General features: G+C 37.7%; 1 protein-coding gene across 1 annotated transcript in view; it reads right to left on the bottom strand.

Annotated features, from left to right (window-relative positions):
- The window catches only part of LOC148108864 (potassium/sodium hyperpolarization-activated cyclic nucleotide-gated channel 1-like), a 60,136-nt gene extending 43,873 nt beyond the window's left edge, over nucleotides 1-16,263 (bottom strand). The window contains exons 1-2 of the mRNA XM_087867767.1: nucleotides 16,225-16,263; nucleotides 15,903-16,129 (exon numbers count right to left, since the gene is read on the bottom strand). Coding sequence (XP_087723893.1) covers nucleotides 15,903-16,129; nucleotides 16,225-16,263 — 266 coding nt within the window. The remainder of the gene's footprint in view (nucleotides 1-15,902; nucleotides 16,130-16,224) is intronic.
- Nucleotides 16,264-23,598: the final 7,335 nt, after the last annotated feature.

Below are 23,598 nucleotides of genomic sequence, written 5' to 3'. Positions count from 1 at the left end.
TCTGGTACATAGTTAGAATTTAGCAGATAATACTGCATTTTGACTCTGTAGAATAAATCACCGACTCTTGCTTGTCCCATGCATGACATTTCAACAATAATTCTTTCCCCCACTAAATTAATGTAAAACTAACTGTGATGAAAAAATGCTTAAAATGCTTGATTTACTGTGGACACTTAGTCAACATAGTAGCATGCTTTTCAAAGAAAACAGTGGACAGTACTTCCAGGCACACGGACTGCATATTTTGTGAACTTCATTCAAACTCAGATAAAGTAGAACCACTTCATGTCTAGTTATTGATAATAAAAGAATTTGAGGCTGTGGAGGTGATCACCTTGTTTAAAAACTTGATAAGAGAAATAAAAAATATAAAACCACAAAAATATATATATTTTAAAAATCACAGTTAGTGAAGTTATGTTTCTAGGAAGGAATTTTATTTTCAAACATCACTAGCTTTTCAATATTACCTCACGTGGTCATACTTCCTAGTTATTAAATGTTTACAGCAATGTGCTTGTGGTATCTGTCACACTGATTTAAGAATACATTTTGGTCATTACTATCTCTCGCTGTTTGCCTGCAGTGAGCTCTCACATAATTAGGGCTGAATACACTGCACTTTTAAAATTAAACCAAGCCTCTGGGAAAGAATCATGGAAATAGATGGTTAAAGGACACCCAGGCAATTAACAAGCATGATAAAGTTAAAAATTGAAGATAGGAAAGTAGGTTAAGAGCTTTTCTCTCTCTTTCCAACATGATGTGTTGATACAGAAGGAATATACATTAGATTTATTTTCCACAGAGAAGAGATGTAGAGGCAGTCCACATTTTAGCCAGTAAGTAAATCCCTTTGCTATTTTCCAATGGATTTTTCTACCTTTTAAGCACACAATTCTGAAATAATTCTTGACTTGACTGACTTTCAAAACTAACCTGAAAACCCTTTATGCTTTCTAGAATCATAACACTGTAACAATAGACTAAAAAAGACTTAAAGGTTAAGTATCTGAGATAAGTTTACCCCAGCAATCACTTTTTTTACAAAAAAAAAAAAATACATGCAAAAGTACTGACTATCTGTGATGGTTTGCTTAATAAAACTCTCAGAAATAAATAGTGAAACATTATGAAATTTAGCTGATGATTAAATATTATAGAATCAATGTATCATTATTTTCTTTAGGGGCATATAATTTTTGTACAATTTCCCTATTGGCACTCTTTCCCTCCATTAAAGTTAAATCCTTATGTGCCTGTCTTCTTTATGAGACAAAAAGCCTCTGACGGACTGTTACTGGTGGTTTCATTCTTTCTCACATCGAAAGCACCTAGTGTTCCCTGAAAACATAGTCAGCACTCAGCAAATATTTACTGAATGAGTGAATTCATCAGTATAATCCAATGTCTTTTAGATACACCACTATTATTTATTTGTACTTATGTATTAATCACCCAAGCGGATAACAAAAAGAAACTAAAAAGGGAATTTACTATTTGTTAAATATTGGCTAGGTGTCAAGCACCTTTCACATGTTATCTTGTTATCACAACATCCTTAAGGAGACAGTTAACATTTTCTCAAATTTTACAGACTAGCTTCAAAGAGATTGAACATCTCCTCAAATCAAGTTAAAAGAGTTAAGGTTCTGACTTTCCTGAGATCATGTTTGGGTCATGTTCCCACCATAAAGTTGCATTATCTTGCTTTGCCTTAGCATAATTAAGGTTTTGCTCCAAATACAAATCAGATCTGTGAGTAAAACAGAAATAAATAGTAATATTATACTTGTTTTTCATTACAGCCTGATCTTTCTTTTGGAAAATTAATATTGCTTCCCCTTTTTTCCTTACTTTTTATTGTAAAATAAACAGATACAGAAAACAGTGATTTATAATAAATCAAACATCCTTGAAACCACCACCCAGGGACAAGAACTAGAACTTTATCACCACCACCCCTAGGAAGCCCTGCCATGTGCACCACCCCAATCACAGCCCCCGAGCACCCTCCAAAATAACAGTTCTGCTGACTTTCACAGTAGCTGCTTCCTTGAAGTTCTTTATATAGTTTCATCACAATTATGCATCCCTAAATTGCACGGTTTGATCTGCCTCAAACTTCCACTTTCAGAGTGTCTCTTAATTTACAAATTCCCCTCCATCCCATTCTTTTCCTTACTTATTACTGCTGAGGAGCCTGGGTGGCAGGCCCATCAATTCTCCAACTCCAGATTTTGCTGATTACGTGCTCAAGGTTCAAGTTCAGCATGTTCCTCAGCCCTCCGTATTTGCTGAAGTGTGGCACCTGGATCCAGAGGCCAGATGAGACTCAGATTCCATTCCCTTGGCAAAGCTACAGGTGGTGTGTGTTCTTTAACCAAGAAAATGCAATATCTGGTTTTGCTCCTTCTTGTTATTAGTGGCCATTGATGCTCAACATCTAGATGGGTTAATTGAATTGTGGTGGTAAAAGGGTGATTTTCTAATAATACCATTATTCCTTTTCATGTATTAACTTTAACAATTTTATAAAGACACTCTTTTCCTCTTCTACTATTTGGTTACACATTGGTTCAGATAATATAGGCAAAGCAGGGTAGATGCTTGGTTTGTTTCTTTTATCTACCCAAGTTTCAAGGTAAGGAATTGAGTCCTCGTTAGTTTCAGAGGTTAACCACTTTTTGAATCATTATGAACTCAAATTCAAACATCTGCTGAGTTTGACTTTGTTGAAATTCTCATCCTTTTTGAAACTCATCTTGGCTTCTTCAAGTTGGCTCCTGATTCTTTTTTATATTACCCTGGTAATCTTTGATAATTTTCTTACTATCTGGAATGTCAAGTTGTTTCAGGACCTTAATATGTACTTCCAGCCCCAGACTTGGGATCAGCCATTTCTCCTCTTGAAATTACTGCAGACCTCTTGCTCTTGGATTGTGCCAATCTCAGCCCAGTTTTGGTTGCTTCTCCAGCATATACGTGTTGGTTATGTGGGAGGTCTGCCTATTCTCTATCAGATAACCTTGATTCTCATTATTTCCTTCCTTCAACCTACATGGAGGTTCAGAAAACACAGGGCTTGCAGTGGGTACAGGTTTGTCCCAATTTATTTATCTTTTAGGTTCATGGGATAGTTTTGCTATAAATGTCATCCATGTGTTTTGGTTCTGCTATCTATCTGCTCTATTTTTTATGTGCAAAAACTAAGCTACAACTGTCTTCTAAGACTCAAGTTACCTTTCCTTTTAAAAATTATGTCAACTGCAATTTTCTTGTACCAAGAGCTATGATATCCTTTCCACTAACATTATACAAGGATCAATTTAATAGTGCTTATTCTGAAAAATTTTGATTGTTTTTTTTTTCTTTTAAGTTTGGTGAACACAATAAAAGAACCTACTTACCACAGAGTCGAAGTTCAAAATAATCTTCTTTCAAAACACTGAATCAATATTTTATTAATTATACCTATAGAGACAGCATTAATTTCCAATCCCTGCACAATAGGGCTTGAAATGTGCACTGTTATACCAAGGCAACACAATTTGACAAAAGAAAAAAAAATGATACATATACAAAAAAGTAATGTTATTCTTTCTTAATGTCATTGCCCAAAGAGATATATTTTCAGTTCTATTTTGATGAAGATAGCATTGATTCCAAAGGCAATGACATTTAAATAGCATTTATGCGGCTGTGAAACAAGAGTCATCCCAAGATAATCACAACATATATTCTCAAATTTTTTTTAAAACTACATAAAAACAAGCATTACAGTAAACTGAATTAATATAAGTATGTATGCGTATTATTTTAAATAGCTTCAAACTTTATTTCTCAATACATGTTTCTGTGTGTTAGGTTAGGCTACCTGTACTAAATTAAAATATGACATTTTTGTAGGAAATACAGGGGAAAAGACCATCTGGTTGTTGAAAATTGTGTATAAAAACCAAGACTGAACATAATGTTGCTAAAATTTCTTCATTCACTCATATTTACTGAGTGCCTACTTTATGCCATGCATGGAGCTAGGCTTGGGAATACAGTCCTTTATACAGGGGTTATAGTTAAGCCCCTAAGTGAGGTTTAAATTATAGATAAGGAAAGATCAAAATCAAATTAGATAAACAAAACATTTCATATAACATAATAAATTGTGATAAGTTCTATGAAGAAAAGGCAGGGCAGAGATAAGGAGAATAACTGATAAGCAGGGTTTTGGACAAGGTTGAAATTTTACTGAGGTTATATTTGTTTATATCCTTCCACTGTTATGAAAAATATTATAGGGATCATCTTTGTATCCATGTATTTGTGAACATGTCATATTTTTTCTGTAAAATAATTTACTAGCTTATACATTTTCAAGAACTTTTTATAAGGGTCAGGGGTGCCTGGGTGGCTCAGTTGTTAAGTGTCTGCCTTCGGCCCAGGGCATGATCCCAAGGGTCCTAGGATCAAGCCCTGCATCAGACTCCCTGCTCCACTGGGAAGCCTGCTTCTTCCTCTCCCACTCCCCTGCTTGCGTTCCCTCTCTTGCTGGCTGTCTCTCTCTGTCAAATAAATAAATAAATAAATAATTTTTTAAAAAAGAACTTTTTATAAGGGTCAAATAGACCTTCAGAAAGGTTGCAACACTTTACACAGTCTATAGAGTACTGTATTGGAAAGCTGTGCCCCATGGCAACAGTATTAAGTAATTAATATTTTTCTAGGAACTCTGATTTCAGTTGTTTTTACCTTTTATAAATTTAAACTTATTTGTACTCAATTTTACTGCAAACTGATGAGAATGGATTTTAGTCAACTATTTTAGTTGAAAAATTTTTGTATAATTTATCTTTTATATATCGATTTTTTTAAAAGATTTTATTTATTTATTTGAGAGAGAGAGACAGCCAGTGAGAGAGGGAACACAAGCAGGGGAAGTGGGAGAGGAAGAAGCAGGCTCCCAAGCGGAAAAGCCTGACGTGGGGCTCGATCCCAGAACTCTGGGATCACGCCCTGAGCCGAAGGCAGACACTTAACGACTGAGCCACCCAGGAGCCCCTCTTTTATATACTGATTTGAATTTTTTCAAGTTTTTTCAAATTTCAAATGTGGGTATAGAGTTTATATTTTTGGCTTTTGTAGTCAGTGATTCTTTTTCTATTATATATCCTCAATCGTGGTTGTTAATATGTAGGAAAGTTACTGGTATATTTTAACATATTTATCTTATAATCAGCCATCCTACTGAACTTTGCAGTTAATTTGATCATTTATCAGTTGGTTCAATCAGCTTTTTAAAGCAGGTAAATATCTGCAAAAAACAATTCAGTGTCTTCTCATCCCAAATATGTTCCTCTAGCAATAACTTTGTGCCGTATTGCACCACCTGACCCATCAAGAATAAATCTCTATTCAATCCCTGCTGATCAAGTATCTAGCGTTAGAACTAAACTTCTCTGTTGACAGGGAATTCTCTCCCTCTCAAGACAAGTCTTTCTAGCTACCGTTCTAATTCTTAAGTGGTTCGTCCAAACAAATCTCTGCCTCCAGGTATCTTCCACCCATTGCTTTTAGTATCATATTTCCGTGTAAAAATTTTAGACAGTTCAGGAAGTCTTAACCTGGAATCCAACAATCAATGTGCTTGAAGGGAACCACAAACCTCTTGAAATCACAGACAAAATTTTGTGAATATATGCACTTTTCCAAGATAGAGGATCTGCAGCTTTCATTTGATTCTTAAAGTATCCAATGAGCCTGACAGCCTAAGAGTCACTAAATGGACAGGCATGAATGGTTAGTATAATCGATAACTACAGCTAATAAAATTCTTGGGTTATTTATATTATTCAATACATGTACCACCATACCTAGGTGGTGTCGGCATATATCTCTGCTGTTTTGTATATTAAAAAAATATATCTGAATCCCAGACAATATATCTGTCTCTAATCTTCAACCTAATTCATTTACATGATGATTCAAAACAAATACCAAATTTATGGCTCAGAACAAAGAACCTTTTTAAAAATAATTAAATAATGAATAATTCTTCTATAGAAAAAATAAGGAATACTATTTTCCCTATCAGTACCACTAACATAACATTCAGTATTCATTTTTTTCAGCCTCTGCTCACATCTCTCAAGCAACAAAGACTGTATAATTTTCAATAAGGTATATTCTCTTTAAAAAATAACAAGGCTAACACATTCTGCAAGGGTAATAAGTGACATCTGCTATAAAATGATGTTAAAAAAGATTAAAAAGTCATTCCTTTAAATTTACAATCTAAATAACCATTTTTCACAGGCTATTAAATTTGACAATAAAAAAATGAAAGAATTTAGCAAGTTATGAATCATCTTATTTGGCTCATATATAACATTTAACTGATTTGAAATAAGATCCCAAATGGTTTACTATGCCACTTTCTGATGAAAATAAAGATTAACAGGAAGGAGTACATGCAACTCAATGCCATTAGAATTTTCCCTAAAAGCTATTCTAGATGTTCAACACTGTAGCATTCCATATCAACGTAGAAGATAGTTATGGTAATATCCGGAAAATTCTGCAGATAGAGGATGCATTAGAAGTTTTCCAATGCTAACTGCCTCATGAGTAAAGCTATTTCACATAGCACACACAAAAACTGCCATTGTCCATCAGGGCTTCTAAGATAAAGAAACAGAACAGCCTAACACTCACATGGCCCTGCCTTCACAGGCACATTTGCTTTAAAGAATTCTGAAGATTGTGAAGTATGTACGAAGAGAGTATTTTCTTTTCTCAAATAGTTCATACTCCTTCATTCTATTGCAATTTTAATTTCATAATGATAGCTAACACATAGCATTAAGTGCAGTACCTAATTTCTAAGCACTACATATTCAGACACTATAAAAATATTTATAATATTAACATACAATATGTATCACTCCAATAACCTGATAAGATACATACATGATCTACCTCATTTTATAATTGAGGAAGCCAAAGCCCAGAATTTTGTAGACCATTATATTATCATTTAGCTTACAGTATTTTTCCCACTTCTTGATAGGTAAATTTCTCTTTGAAAAGTTTTAGTATTTTTTCCTGACTCAATTGTGTTCTGAAGCTTCTGTGTGATAATGACCCTTGGTGGGGTCTTTTCCTTTCATGATGGTGGGCACTCTGTGTGTTTCTCAGAAAAAAACATTTCACTTTCTGCTATCTGGAAAACTCTGTTTAAAATGTCTTTAATTCCATATGTCCATTTTCACACTTTGTTCTCATTCTGAAACTCTTTTTATAGATTTTGACCTTATGAATTATCCTTTATTTTGTCTATATTTTCTATTCTCTTTTTTTTCTTTTTGCCCTAATTCTGAGAGGTTTCCTAGACTTTACGTGCCAACTTATTACACATGATCTTTTTTTTTTTTTTTAACTTCCTGGGAACTCTTTTCCTAGCATATTGTTCTTATTGTATACATAAAGTATCTTCCTGAAGATATAATTTACAGAGAATTTTTAAATAACATTGTAATTTCCCTTAACCCCAAATGCCTCACTGTTCTCTGGACTTCCTTTTGCTGTTTGATTTAGTCTTTCTCTCTGATGATGGAAACTTTTCTCAAAAGACTCATAATCTTTTGCTTACAGATCATATTAGATGATAGAATAACAAAATGTAATTACAGTCTCTATGTACACATGTAAGGCTTTTTGCAAAGTCATTAGATAATGAATAAGAATTTGTAGGCTTTGAAATGTCTCCCATTGGATGTATTTTTCTCCAGTTTCCTGCTTGGGGAAAATTGACCTGGCTCCAAGCATTCTAATGTTAAGACTGAGAGTTCTGTATTCACTACAAAGACCCTTATTTAATCCTCCTGGTTTCAGCCTGGCTTTCCTGGAAACTGTTTCTTAACCAGTACCTCACGTCCTAAACACTTCTGGGGTTCCATGGTGAAGGACTGTGGAAGTAAAATATAATTTCTCCACTAGCCTTCTATTTCCCAAAATGTTTTTGAGTCTCTTTTTCCTCTGCTTTCTCCTCTTTCTTCTGTTTACCTCTGTATCTGTGTGTTTTCTCAAATTATTTTGGAATGGTTTCAAGAGCTAGGAAGAATAATTAATAGGTTTAATCCATGATGTTTCCCTGCAGCTTAGAATTATTTATACTAATAGCCTTGTTTCCTTTTAGGTAAAAGAGTTGGAGTGACAGAATTAAGATTCAGAAGAGCTGAATTCCTGGCCCAGTTCTTAGGATCTATCTATGTCACCATGTTCATGCTGCTTAACCTCCGCAGTTTCATTTAGTCATCTGTACTGGGCAGAGAGACGTAATAGTTGTTACACATCCTTGCAGGTGGCAGCGTGGGGAGTGGATGCTAGGTATTGCTATAGGGAAAGAAAGAGCTTGCTTTATCTGGATTTACTAACTCCAAGAGTACATGTATGCACACTCTGGTTGCAGACTAATTCTTCACCCAGTTATTCAATAATATTTGTTAAAAGTCTGTTACGTTGACCCAGCAATTTCAATTCTAAGAGAAATGAAAATATATCTCTGCACAAGAAATTGTACAAGAATGTTTATATCAGCAGTATTTAATAACCAAAAGGTAGAAACAACGCAGATGTGCATCAACTGATGAATGGATAAACAAAATTTGGTATATCCATATGACAGAAAAATATTCAGCAAAAAAAGAAATAAAGTACTGAAACATGCTACAAAACATGGATGAAACTTGAAAATATGCTAAGTGAAAGAAGCCAATAACAAAAGACTACATGTCACTCCACTGAAATGAAACGTCCAGAAGAAAAAAAAAAAAACTCTAGAGGCAGAAAGTAGACTGGTGGTTGCTTAGAGCTATGGGGAGAGAAGGCAAGGGGAAATAGAAATGAGTGCTAATGGGTATGGGTTCCTACCTGGATAAAATTTTCTAAAATTGATTTGGGTAATGGTTGTACAATTCTGTGAACATACTAAAAAAAAATCCAATCATATACCTTAAATGAGAATTGTATTATATCTTAATTATATCTCAAAAAAGCTGTTAAAAAATAATGCATCTGAGAAAATTTAGGCGGGAAAAAAATCTCTTATGTGCCCTTTTAAGGCATTAGGAATACAAAATTGAATAATATTGAAGACATCATGGAACTTAAATTCTAGCGAAGGAACATACATATAATTATAAATTTCAAGGAAATGAGAAACTCAGAAAACTAAATAGGGGGTAAAGGTTGAGGGTGATCACAAAGATTAAACCGAAAGCTAAATGACAAGAGAAACTAACTGTGACGCAAAATGACAAACAGTGAAAGGAGAATCTAGGCAGTGAGGTTAAGTGTCACATCAAAATCTCTGGAACAGGAGAGAACTCAGCTTACTGCAGGAGCTGAAAATTTACCGAAGTGGCTAGAAAACAGTGAAGGAGTAAGTTGTGGGTGATGAGGTTACACAGACAAATTGAAATCGTACAAGATCTTGTACCTCATCTTGTAGCTCAAATGTACTTTAAGTAATGGGAAGCCTCTGAAGAGTTTTAAGCAGCATGATATTATTAGACATTAAATAATATTTGTTTTTAGGATCACTCTTCAAACTCTATGATGAGTAGAATATAGTTTTGACTTTCTGTCCTAAAACTGCTTAAGCACATCTAAACAGAAATATCAACCACACTGGTAAACCTACATCACTCATAATTTTAAAAAGTGTCTCAACTGGTGGCAGTATGAAATCGGTAAAGTCGATATGGATAGAATCTGTAAAATGTTCACGGTCAGTGATTCCATTCCCTGAACTCTGCCCAAAATATAATGAAGAGTAACACACAAAGATGTTCACTGCAGCGCTATTTAACATGAATGTACAAAACTTGTAAATAGTTGCTAATTCTGTATGTGTGTAATTAGCCTTATAATTTAGCATTATAGCTAATGTCTTAAAAATAAAAACTGGTCTGTGTAAACAAGATAGTTCAATTGTAAACCCAGGACACATATAATTCTGCTATTTTACTTTGAGTGGTCAGTTATTAGGTGAAATGGTTCAAGACTATTATGGGGAAATTAACTAATAAACTTGAAAATGGTCATCACATCAATTTTTGTCATTCACACTTCGGTGAAATGTATCAGATAAACGTTCAACTCAAAAATAATCAATGTCATCTGAACGGCTCAGTTGGTTAAGCGTCTGCCTTAGCTCCCGTCATGAGTCCTGGGATTGAGACTCCTGTCAGGCTCCCTGCTCAGCAGGGAGTCCCCTTCTCCCTTTGCCTCTCCCCCTGCTCATGTTCTCTCTCTCTCAAATAAATAAAATCTTTTTAAAAAATCAATGTCAATATATATGCTTATGTGCACATAGTCATATACAGATGTCCCTTGAATAGTTTCTAGCCACATGCACAACACAAACACACACAGCACAGATTTAATAGAACCGGGAGGGTTTATTTTGCAAAAACATAGATAATTCCAGGATGTACCAGGAAGCATCACCATATTCCGTTGACTTTTTTTCTGGAAAAATAATGGTAAGTTGTATATCAAGATGCTTTCACAAAGAAAATGAGTTGTAGAAGAAAAGTACTCAGCGCAAGTGAAAATAGTCTTTTCCTAGTGTATGCAGATTTTTTTCTTCATTACCACCACCTCTGCTGCTAAAATATATAGTGTCAGCTTAATTCGTAGTTTGTTACTTCTTCATAGAAAATGATAAAATGTAAATTTGTCACAGACCCGAAAAACATTCAGTACCTTTCATGTAGGGCTACGGTCTACCATAATTTGCATTGTAATTACAAGAAACTATATTTGAAAGTCCTCATCCTTAGCTCAATTTTTGTTTCTAAGTAATGAAGTAAATTATTTTCTAAATAAAATTATTACACTTAGAATGGCAAAATGCTCACAAAAGCATCACATCAGATATACTTTGCTTGCCCCTACTCAGTTTGGGATATAAGTTCAGTAAGCGGAATGATGCAGAATTACAAATACTACTTAAGTTGCTTTTTGGTGTTGGTGTTGTTTCGGTGTGTGGTTTTTGACCAAGTAGATATAGTTTATTTAGATTTTGTTAAATGAGTTCTTGCTAATAAGTAATATATTGTTCCAATGCATTTAAAATTCTTGCATTACTCATCAACATCCAAGTTCATAAATGTAAGTCCACATAATTAAATGGGAATTGGTGACAACGCATCTGCCCAAAGACTATCAATTTATACCAAGTCCCCAAAAGTAGGTTTAAAGGGAAAGTTGCTCAGAAAAAAATGCAAAACTTCTCGTAACATTTTAGTAGTATAATATCACTGTCATATCTATCAAATGCAACAAAATAGACGTTAAATAAAACTCAGCTTTGTAACTTACATGTATACTAAGAAAAAGTAATGGAAAAAATTCATACTTCCAAATCTTACAAATAATTTCACTTTAATTGGGCCTAGAGCCACTAAGAAAAAACTTAATTGAATTTATAAGATATAAAAAGGTTCACCTAACAGAGAAAATAAATAAATTCTTAAGGTTAATTTTGGCTGCGTTGATATGGAAAGCAAATAAGAGAAGCATTGTTGGGAGAGTACAGACTGCATTCAGCACAAAGATAACATAACAGTAGGCTAATTAGTCCTTAAAGCCCGGAAGGTTGAATTGTTTTTTAGTGACAAGCTCCTGGCAACAAAGGTTTCTCTCTGACTTTACTGTGTGATATAGGTGAAGCCTCCCTTCACTAATGAGCACATCAGTGACCTCTGACATCACTACTATTGTGGCTGCAACACAGGCAGAGATGCAAGGCCAGAAATGGCAACATCTTTAGGAAGTGACTCCAGTCTCTAGAGTCCTTGTGTACTTACGACACAATAAACTCTTCGTACAGTTGTTCGCACTAATTGATGAGAAGCAGAAGAAATAATAAGTCAAGATATAAAATCTCCTCCCTTAACTAGAGGCAAGATGTTGGCTGACAATATACATGAAACAGGAGCTTTATCTGTAAGAGCCCTTATATAAGTGTGATTCAGAAAAATAATGTCAGAATCCCTGAAATGGCAAACAGTCTGGTGATAAATTCTTTCAAGGTAAATTACACAATAATAAAAACCACCTGCAAAAGTACTCTACTCTTCCAATCCATCTGAATGATTGTATCATAACTACAGATCAGCTATGAAAGCACAATGCTACACCAGTGTCAATTTTTTATTAAATAAATAAAAAGTAAATTTTAGCTAATAAATATATAACCACTGTTGGTGATCTCAAAAAAATCACATTTAATCTCCTAATTAGATACCTGTTTTTGTGTATGTTGCGCACATGAAACTCAATAAGACTGAGACCACATCCTCGCTACACAAAGATGAGTGTAATTTTACTTTTTAAGTAACTATATTTTCCCTGGTTTGGGGGATTACATACCATGATATGAACAAAAACATAAGATTTTCTTTACTAAACTCTCTAGTTTCCACTCAATTATTTCTAAAAAAACAAATCAAAACCAAGTCTTAGGAGACTAAAATCAAAGGCTATGCTCCTTCGGGAGGCTCTAGGGGAGAATCCACTCCTTGCCTTTTCCAGCTTTCAGACACTGAATGCCTTCCTTGGCTCCTGGGACATCACTGTGATCTCTGCTTCCATCATCACATTTCCCTTTCTGCCACCCAGTTATTTCTAACAGTATTGGGAGTATATGATATTTGACTCTTCTTTAGTCCCTGAAAGTTTCTAACATCATCCTCTCCTGAGAAAGAAGGGGAATACAGAGCCTCTGACCTACTGAAACCGGAGGTAGGAGAAAACTACCTGCCAGACACAGCAATAGCTCTCTTGGGCCTGCGGGTGAGAGAAGCACCTAGCTAGCTCTGTGGGAGTCTCAGTGGGAGCACAGCCCCGCCACGAGAGGGAAGTGAAAAGGGACTTGCCTCGGAAGTCATCCTGAACACAGATACTAGATCGTCAGCACAGTGTTAAAGTCCTGACGTGCCCTAGAGTAGCAGGCTCACACTACACGCAGCAGTACGGGGCTGACCAAAGCACAGAATGAGTAAACTTCCTTGGCCATGCAAAAGCTTAAGAAAGTATCAAGTTTAAAAAAAAAAAAAAGTCTTTATTTCCAGTATCTCCCCATCCCTCCATGGAAATTTATTCTTGAGTGTCACTTTCTCAGTGGCTAAATTATTACTGAACATAAGTTTGGCATTGTAGGAATCATAGCAAAACTCTGCCCTTAAAGTGTCTTCTTCAGGAAGGAGCCTGAGGTGAAAAGATCATAATCATAACATTTCTATTATGTTAGAGATAATTCCCATATTGCTTTTCCTTTAGGAAAAAAGTACTGCCAGAATTTTGTCTCTCTTATTTCTGCTTTTGTCATTACATTATCCTGACATGTTACAAGTTTTGAGAAATCTTCTATTGGTATTGAGAGCATATAAAAATATTAATGAAATAATAAAAAGATTTAAATGCCTTAACATATGCAAATAAGTTATGTACATGATTACTTCCTTAGTTTTTTGTTTTAGAAAACTGGTATATATTGTAATTACGAGTTTTAAAGTCTTTTTTCAGATACCTTCCAGTTAAAAACCGAAACCTAGTAATTGTTTAATTTATATCTGTCATTTCCTTTCTCCAGTTATGCAAGAGAAAATCAAATATTGCAAACTACTCCACACTGGAGTTTGTTTAAAGTATTACCTCACTTTTTAATCATTTATCATTTCTTTGAAATGTATGATAAAAAGAAACCATCATCTGATTTCAATTTATTTCTTATTTAGTAACATTTTTTGTTCTTTTTAAAATATATTTTGTCTCAGATGACTCACTTGAGAAAATGTGGAGAATCTTTAATTTTATGAATTTCACTCATTCAAATGATACTGGCGCATCATTCCAATTCCTGAAAGGTGGCCCTATGATTTTATACAGTAGGTGGTAAAAGTTTAATTATTTAATATGTGCCACCATTTTGAAAAGTATACTCTCTTTTCACATTATTCAAGAAATAAAAGTATCCTAAGTAATCAAGAATGATCATTTAATTAAGGTAAAATTAAATAAACAAAATGTAGCATTTTATTTGCATGTGAATAGTGAACCAAATATATTTCTGGAAACACCATGCTTACTTTTATTATTAAGACTAAAGGCTGTTTCCACGTAAACTTTTTTCATGATAAAAAGGTAATAGGTTGCAACATATTTCCACTGAGAATTGAGGGAGAAATAATATTCTACATTTGATTTTAACCTTTAAAATTCTAAAGAACATGACAATCTAATACACCTTAATACAAGGTCATTTATAAGTTTGCTTCCGTAAGTATCTTCCCAATGAAGGAAACGTGGTTGATTATTTAGTAGATCCTCTTAATGTAAACATTCTTTCAGTCCAACTTTTAATTTGCCATAGGCTATAGATGTCATTAGATTTCATAAGTCCTCCTTTGGACTTTGTTACATGTTTCTGCAAATAAGACCTTAAAATGATACACTTCCTAAATTCCATTCACTCTGTGCTTAAATAATAGAGGCTACTGATTTGAGACAACATATAAATTTCAAAGAAGGTGAAGACAGTCGACTCCAAGGCTTTGTGAGGCAGGAGCTTGGGTTTTCCACAGCTAACGTCATTCAGAACTGTGGACAGCTCCTATTAAGGCATGGAGTTGATGGCAATCTCCCTTAAACACAACTCAAAGTAATGCTGCTTTCTACTGCAATATTTGTTTGCTGTTTAATAGACGCCTATTAAAACTGCATAGTTTGCACACATACTCCTTCCACTGATTGCTTTTCGAAAGAGTTCAGTTAAATAATAAATAAATAATATATGCCACCCTGAGTTTTATAATTTTAAATGGACAGCCCAACCTTATTCAGGAGCTGCAGGGTGTGCGCACTAATAAGAGGATCTACTTCACGACCTTCGTTTGATAATCTCTAAACACGCTTATAACCAAAAGAATACTTGGGCGACAAATAAGATGGGGAAACGTCTTAATTTTAATTCTCGGAAGCAGTTTCCCTGACAGCTGACAGTTCTCTGCCCTTGTTCCCGAGCTGGGAAACAGGAAAAGAGATTTCTGAAACAGACTTGTAGTCAAGGTCAAGAAAGGGTGTCTCGGTTTCAGGAAGGGGGCTCTGGAAACGCCCCCTGCCTCTGTTTCGGGAACTCGAAGCTTCCTGCCACGCTGCTGCCCAACCTGGCAGCGCCTGCTCCACTGATACCTCAAGTCAGGGGACTATCCAAGCGCAAATTGCCCTTCCTCAGCCTGCCAGCCACTATTCTCAAGAAATGCACTGAGGATGCCCAGTGCCTATAAGCAGATGAAAAACAGATTAACATTCCCCAGGGGCCAGAGCGGCTGGAACAGCTAGGACCTGCGAGTCACTGTCTCCGCTTGCCCCATCCTCTCCTCCAGCCCAGGAGCGCCTTCTTTCCCCTTCTGAGGGAACCACTTCTGGGGGAGCAGCGCGAGGAAGGGAGTCACCCCAAACACGACTTTCTGGCCGCTTCCTTACACTCTCATCTCCGAAGTAAAAGTTTTTCTGGCACAACTTAGCATCCTCCCATCTGGGGGTCACCGTAGACTTCTTCCCCGATGTGTCCCCAAAGTTCACGAGGCAAAGGAGTCGAGCCTCACTGGCATTCCCGGGCAACAGGAGCTCCTCATCCCACCCCCTCCTTGGCGGAAACTAGTTGAAGAGTGGAGCCAGATCAGCCCGAGTGAAACACGCCGGCAGCGCCACCCCCCGCCCTCCCGGCAACCCCTCCCTCCGAGTCCCCGGGCGCCCCCTCCCAGGCGCCGGGAAGCGAGTTGGAGGGTGCGCCCGGAAGGGAGGGTGGGGCGGCGACTGGGAGTCCTCACCTGAAATCGCTGTAAGGGTGGATAATCCAGAAGCCTGCAGTTTTAACCCTTTCCTGCTCCTTCTCCACCGCCTTCTGGCTCCCAAACATGCGAAGGGAGAATTTGTTGACCCCGGGCTGCAGCATGGAGGTGAACTGCCTCTGCATGAAGCCGTACTGCCGCCGGGGGCCCTCGGCGTCCTCGAAGCCCCCGGCCGAGTCCTCGCCGCCGCCGCCGCCGCCGTCCACCTTGAAGCACACCGAGTTGCCGTGCTCCTTCGCGCCGGCCCCGCCGCCCCCCGGCGGGGTGCCCAGGCGCTTCTCGGCCGCGGCCGACCCCGCGCCCGTCCCGGGCGCCTTGGCGGGGAAGACGCTGTTGCCATCGTCCCGGCTGTTGGACGAGGAGTTGGGCTTGCCGCCTCCTTCCATGCCCGGGGGACGCGGCCGGCGACGGCGCGGGCTCCAGACTCGCCGGCCGCCCGGCGCCGGGGACACGAAGCTGAGGGGGCAGGGGCCCGAGCTGGCTGCCGGCGAGCCCGGCTGCCCGTCGCGGCGGCGGCGGCGGCGGCGGCGACTTCTGCTTCCCGCCCGCGCCGCCGCTCCCTGCGCGCCTCGCTCCCGCCGCCGCCGCTGCCCTCAGTGCCTGCGCTCCGGGCTCCGCCGCGGCTGGTGCTGAGGCTGAGGCTGCCCGAGCGAGGCGAGGCTTCGCTCAGCCCTCGCGCGCCAGCTCCTCCCCTCGGCTGCCCTCTGCTGGCCGGAAAGGGTCTCTCCCCGCCCGCACAGCGCGCACTCTCCCTCCACTCTTGCTCCACTTCTGCCCAGCGTGACATTGAACTCAGGAACCCTCCGAGACATTTATTTGTACATGTGGTGAGAGACTCTTGTATGTTTGCACGTAAGAGAAGAGAGAGAAGCAGAGATGCAAGGAGACAGAGAAAGACTGAGCTAGCGGATGTGTGTGCGGCGAAAAGAAATAAACATCCTGAAACTCACTGAGGCATGTCACATTGAACGCCTGTTTGAATGATGTTACAGATAGGAAAAGAGAGAGAGGCTGTCTCTGCATGCAGAAAATTCACGTGTAAAGCTAGATGTACATAAGAAAGTAAGATGTGATAATGGACAATAAATTTCATGAGTAAAAGGGAAGTTGCGCGTGTGTGTTTGTGTGTTTTGGAAGGAGGCAGACAGCGAAAGGTACTAGGTATGGGTAATCAGGAGTAATCAGCTGCTTAGGGCTTTTCAGATAAAGATGTTGACACCAAGGGACAGACAACTGACCTCCTTACACTTATGCTTGTTTATTCTTCCCGAGCGCCTTAAGCAAGGGATGGGATTTCTTTCTTCCCAAGGCCACTCACATCAACACACATGTGAGCAAGTCTTCCAGCTGCCAACACTGAGAAAAAATGTGTTAGGGAAAACTCTCCAGAGCTGACCTATCTTTTTAGATAAGTTATGTAATCAATAAAACACACTAAGAGGCATGCATCTTGGTAAGTGTTCACCTACACCTCACCAGGAAGCCAAGATGTCTTGGAATTTAGGCAGAATGTAATCACCATTTCAGAAGGGGGGAAAGTATTCTCAAGAGAGACTTACAATGTGCTGCTGATGCTGAGGAAAGCATTCTGAGATTCCTCCTATCCCCTCAGTGTCTCTCAGACACACCAGATTAGTTAAAGGAAGCAAGATGTGCTGCCAAACTCGCCAATCACTCAGCAGGGCAGCCCCAGAGTCTAAGAGCTTCAAGACTCCCAAATGTCCCAAAACATCTGTTCCAGATCCAAGCATTGCCTTCCTGCCCACAGCCTCTTTGAAAGAAATCCTGCCCTGCCAAGAGTCTCTGATCTAATGGGTTCCTGTCAGCTACAGCCACATTTTGGGAGGAAAGGAGTGAGCACCTCCAGGAGGGAGTCTGTGGCTCACTGGCAACCAATGGCCTAGGATGAAAAAATGGGTGGGGTCGATTGAGGTGCCTTCCTGAAAAATGAAGCCAATTAACAGTGGGAGAAGCAAGGCTAAAGACAAAAGAAGACAACCGGATGCCCTCAGGAGGAGTTAGCAGCCTGAGAAAGGAAGCAGAGAACAGAGAAAAAAAAGTGGAAAGCAGCAAAAACAATAAGCCATTAGGCTTGTGTTCTAATTCTGTAAGATTCCCCTTACCATTTTACTTACCATAGTCTATGCGAAATCTCCTTTTTCAGTGAGCTCCATCCTGACTCAGACACCATCTGTTTTCAACTAATCAAAAACCAGAGCCCTAAGAAATAAGTATAGGTGGCCAAACTTCAATGGTAAGAAATGGGGAAACTAGGAACAATACAGTGCTCTAATCTAGCAGAGTAGGGACTCTGGAAATCCAAGGGGTCATATGAGGATACCAGGTGCCAAGGACAGAAGAAAGCCAAAGGGATGGATGAAAACAAACACTGCCTTCTTCCTAAGAAAGGCCCGATTCCTCAGGCAGCTTTTCTTTATTAGACTAAAGATGTTCCCTACTTTTCTCCTCTTCTGCATGCTCCTCCAATCACTCTATTTTCAGTCATGGGTATGACAATGTATATTTTAACATAAATTTTAAATTTTATAATAATTTAAAAATATACCATCTAAAATGTTATGCTAACTGAGTTTAAGTCAGTTTCTCTTTTCTTCTAGCCAATCTTTTAATTTGTTCTATTTCAATTTAATCTTAATCATGACCAGGCAGTTATGTGAGTCAGAATTTTTCTCAGTTTCAAAGCCCATACTAAATTAATAGGACAGAATTACTTAAAACATGTTTTCAAAATACAACAAAGAAGTGTCTACATTGGGTCACAAGTCATTGTTTGCTCCAGGTATGGCTTTTAAGCCATTGTCATTCATTCAAACTCTCAAAAAAAGACATTATTTTTTAAATTTTGAGACTGTGTATATTATATCCATTTATTGAAAGATGTCAGCAAGAGAAAAAGTCAAGTTTCTTCACTTGACTTTCAGACTGTTGATTTAAAGTTGTTTAGAATATAGACTTAAATAAAAAACGTACTTAGAAAAAAGAAAGAGCTTGCAATAAGATTAAAACAGAATGAAAGCATTCAAAGAATGAAAGCAATGAGAGACACAGACAGACAGAATTTTAAAATGTTTTCTTCCATTATCTAATTTTCTTTTTTATTTCTGAACTCATAGCATGAGTTAGAAAAGTTTTTTGACCAAGTTAGAAATCAGGGACTGATTATTTGCTTGAGCAGGATTGGGGAGATAAGAATTAAAGATAAGAGCTAAATTAAGCTCTGCAATTCTTTATCTTGACACTCCCCAGCCCCAGACCTAAAGTTTGCTTTCCTAATGTCACTTCTTATTCTCCATCATCCCATCCCTCTCCTAACCCACTGCAGACATATGTACCCCCAGGACAGGCCTAAATTTTGAGGATAACCTCTTTTAGCAAGTTTCCATCTCTGTTCATTGATAAACTCTCTCAGGCTGAAATCCACTGGGCTAAATTAGAATGTTGTTTTGGTTTGTTTTTTTCAGTCGTCTTAGAAATAGGACCACCATCATATCTGACTCTGTGCCATAGATGTCCATGATGTTAAAGTGCCTTGTATCTCACAGGAATCTGATGACTGAGGACTCATCAGGGCCTATCATTTATGGGTCCATTTCATGAGAATGTCCCATCAGTGGTTCTAACGGGTTCTATTCAGTACATACAAGGATCATGCATCTTTTAAAATGTTCTCTGTTTCCTTTAATACTCTGCTTAAGATCAAATTGCAGACAGCAGCAGAAGATTAATATGAAACTAAAATAAAATCTCTATGCAGCAGACGCAAGCACATGTGAAATGAGACAAAAAAGATAGATGGGCGGCTTGAAGTTTGACAGCTTATTGGAAAATTCTCAGTGAAACTTAAAGATCTCAAAGATAAAAACATTTTAGTCCTCTTAATGGGGCAGAGGAATATGTTAAACATATATTTCACACGTAGGAAAAGGGGGTTAGAGCTGTCTCTGTTGAACAAGGCAATGGTAAGGAACGTGAAAGGAATAGCTCACCACAGGCGACCTCCCAGGCTCTCTGTGTCTCAGGCACAAGCGGACTCGCCTATCTATCTGGAAAGCAACTGCCAGTATCATGCTTCATGTGAAACGCTGGAGGTATTAATGTCACAACGAGACACTTGTACCCAGCATGGCTGCCATGCATGGTTTTTGCAGTTGATAGTATTGTCTCCCTGCAAACCCAGAGGAATCAACTGCTTAACTGTCATAATTAACAACAGAATTTTGAAAGTTGGTACAAAGTAAACATGGAAAAGTTAGATAGAATGTGAATGGACAGAGAAAGATATCCCCTATAATAGTAACCAGAAGAGAGCAGGGTAGCTATCCTAATATCAGGAAAAACAGACTTTAAATCAAAAAGTTATAAGACAAAGGAGGATATATATATATATATATATATATATATATATATATATATATATATACGGTTGAATATAGAGAAAGGATATGATAATTATAAACATTTACATACCTGATGTCAGACCATCAATATACATGGAGCAGAAACTGACAGAATTGAAAAAAAGAGAGGGATAGTTCTACAATAATATTTCAGCACTTCAGTACCCTTCTCTCAATAATGGACAAAACAAGCAGACAGAAGATAAAGAAAGTATAGAGGATGGAAACAACATAATAAACCAACTAGATCTAATAGAAATATCCAGAACATACACAACAACAAACAGCATAAACATTCTTCTCCAGTGCACATGGGACATTCTCCAGAATGAATGGTAGAGTAGGCCACAAATTAGCCTTCAATAGATTTTTAAAAAAGTAAATATCATACAAAGCGTCTTCTCTGACCACAGTGGGAAGAAGAAATCCATAACAGAAATAAAACTGGAAAATTCATAAATTTGTGGAAATTAAGCAACATATTCTTAACCAATGGATCAAAGAAGAAATCATAAGGGAAGTCAGAAAATACTTAAGATGAATGAAAGCAAAAACAGAACATACCAAAACTCATGGGATGCAGTGAAAGCAATGCTGAGGGGGATATTTATAGCCATAAATGCTTACATTAAAAAAACAAGAAAGATCATAAATCAACAACCTAACTTTACAACATAAGGAACTAGGAAAAGAAGAATAAACTAAACTCAAAGCTATCAGGAGGAAGGAAATAATAAAGATTAGAGCAAAGATATATGAAATAGAGAACAAAAAACCCCAACAGAAATAAATAACAAAATCAAAATTTAGTTCTTTGAGGGGAGCCTGGTGGCTCAATCAATTGAGCATCAGACTTTTGGTTTAGGCTCAGGTCATGCTCTCAGGGTGGTGAAATCAAGCCCTGCACTGGGCTCCATGCTCAACAAGGAATCCGCCTGAGATTTTCTCTCCTCCTTCCCCTCTGCCCCCCCACCCCCTCCCCCGCTCACATGCTCTTTCTCTCGCTCTAAAATAAATAAATAAAATCTTAGGGGGAAAAGAGTTATTTCTTGGAAAATATCAACAAAATTGGCAAACCTTTAGCTGGATGGACTAGGGGAAAAAAAGATTAAAGCTACTAAAATCAGAAATTAAAATGGGAACATTATTACTGATTCTACAGACATAAAAAGGATTTTAAGAGAGTACTATAAGCAACTGTATGCCTGAATGAAATGGGCACATTTCTAGAAACACAAATCCTAAATCATGAAGAAACAGAAAACCTAAATAGATCTAGAACTAGTAAGAGGATTGAATAAAAAGTCTCCCAGGGAAGAAACACCCTGGACCCAATGGCTTCACTGGTAAATGCTACCAAACAATTCAGGAACAATGAATACCAATGTTTCTTTTACTTTTCCAAAAAACTGAAGAGGACAGACTACTTTCTAACTCCTTCTATGAGATTAGCATGACCCTGCTACCAAAGCCAGACAAATATGCCAGAAGCAAAGAAAACTCAGACCAAGATCCCTTATCGACATTGATGCAAAAATCCTCAACAAAGTAATAGCAGTACAAATTCAGTGGCATTTTAAAAGAATTATACACATGACCAAGTGGGATTTGTTCCTGAAGATTAGCTCAATATACAAAAAGTGATTCAATGTAATACACCACAGTTACAGAATGACGGAAAAAAACTTACATAGCAATTTCAATTAATAAAGAAAAGGATATTCTTTATTTATACCAGCTTACTCTATGCTGGGCCCCGTGCAATGTGCACCACAGAAATCTCACTTAAAGTTCATGAGGCAAATGTCTCCATTTTGCACACTAGGATGGAGAACTTGTTAACATAAAAATCTGACATAGCTTTTATGAGGGAGAGATACCTCTTGACCATGATCTATCTGACTCTAATGTTGCATGTGCTAACTGAAATAATGTATTTCCTATTTTAGTGTGAAGTATATGTATATATATATTTTTCCAAATCCACATATTTCTTGGCAAGGAAAATCATTAAATGTTTCATTACCAGATGACAGACAGAATAAATGAATGAATGAACAAGACAAACTGGGGTTAATAATTTGCCAACACTTAACTGATGAATTTTACTTTCCTTCTTAGAGTCATGTTCTCTTTTGACCTTCCACTTCCAAGGCCAAACCTCATGACCCATTGTCTGAGAGAGAGGAGGTGGTACCCTCACCAACAAAGAGGCCATTGACCAACTTTGCTACTCAAAGCTAACTTTCTCCACCTCTTTAGCAAGAAATTTCAGAGAAGGTCTGGAAATGAAGTTGCATACTATTATAAATGAGACTACTATTGTTTTTGTCTCTGAATCAATTAGAATGCATAAACTGGGTTAAAGGAGGTTAAACTTTGTGATTCTGGTTGTCCCTAGCAATTGATAAAACCTTACATTTCAAGGTTTTGCCTATCTGTTAGTCATCCAGTCACCCAGGCCAATAGTGACCATTACTTTACACTGATCCATTCACATCCCGTCTCCTTAAGATTTTTGCAAAGGTTTTATTTTTATTTTTTAGCACTAACAGATTTGTATTTTTAAAAATTTTTTTAGCATATAGTGTTTTATTAGTTTGCAAACAAAGGTTTTAATTTTAAGATAAATAACTTGGAATTCGGGATAAATTTTTAACTGGAAAAGGAGGGTAAGGAATCACACCAAAGGGCAAACAAAGGGCAAATATGAATATTTGAATATTGCAGGAGGGAGCCCTGTATTGACTTTGTCTATAATCCTTTGAGTGTGAGCCTTTTCCTAACTCCATGTCACTACAATTCGGCTCCAATCACAAGATTCGACTCAAGCCAGGACATGGGAGCTATTCTCCCAGAATCTGAGCTCTTCAACATAAACTAAGCAAGAACATGGGCAGTTGGAATAGAATTTTCCACGATAACAAGGTAGAGATGCAATCCTTTGTTTCTCCTACAGAATTCCAAAGAGCTGCCCTAATGTGTCTTGGTGTTCAGATCGTCCCTTAATAATATGAAATTCTGTGCTGCATATTCTTTATTTGCCCTTCCAGGTTCAATATCTACCGTTCTCTTTCCTCTATGTGTCCTTCAGGCTGACAGCCATGGACTGCATGACCAAGGATCCTATATATTACTCTGACCTCTCTCAAGGCTAATAGGAAGGGCCAGTAAAAGATGAAGTGCCAGAGGAGGAGAAAAAGAATAAGGTTTGTACTCCCTTTGACCCTCTTCCTCTCTTCTTCACCATGGTTCTG

Source organism: Ursus americanus, chromosome 15 (genome assembly GCF_024610735.1).
Source record: "Ursus americanus isolate L20-20 chromosome 15, mUrsAme1.1.p, whole genome shotgun sequence".
Lineage (NCBI taxonomy): Eukaryota > Metazoa > Chordata > Mammalia > Carnivora > Ursidae > Ursus > Ursus americanus.
This window is presented reverse-complemented; position numbering and strand designations above follow the sequence as displayed.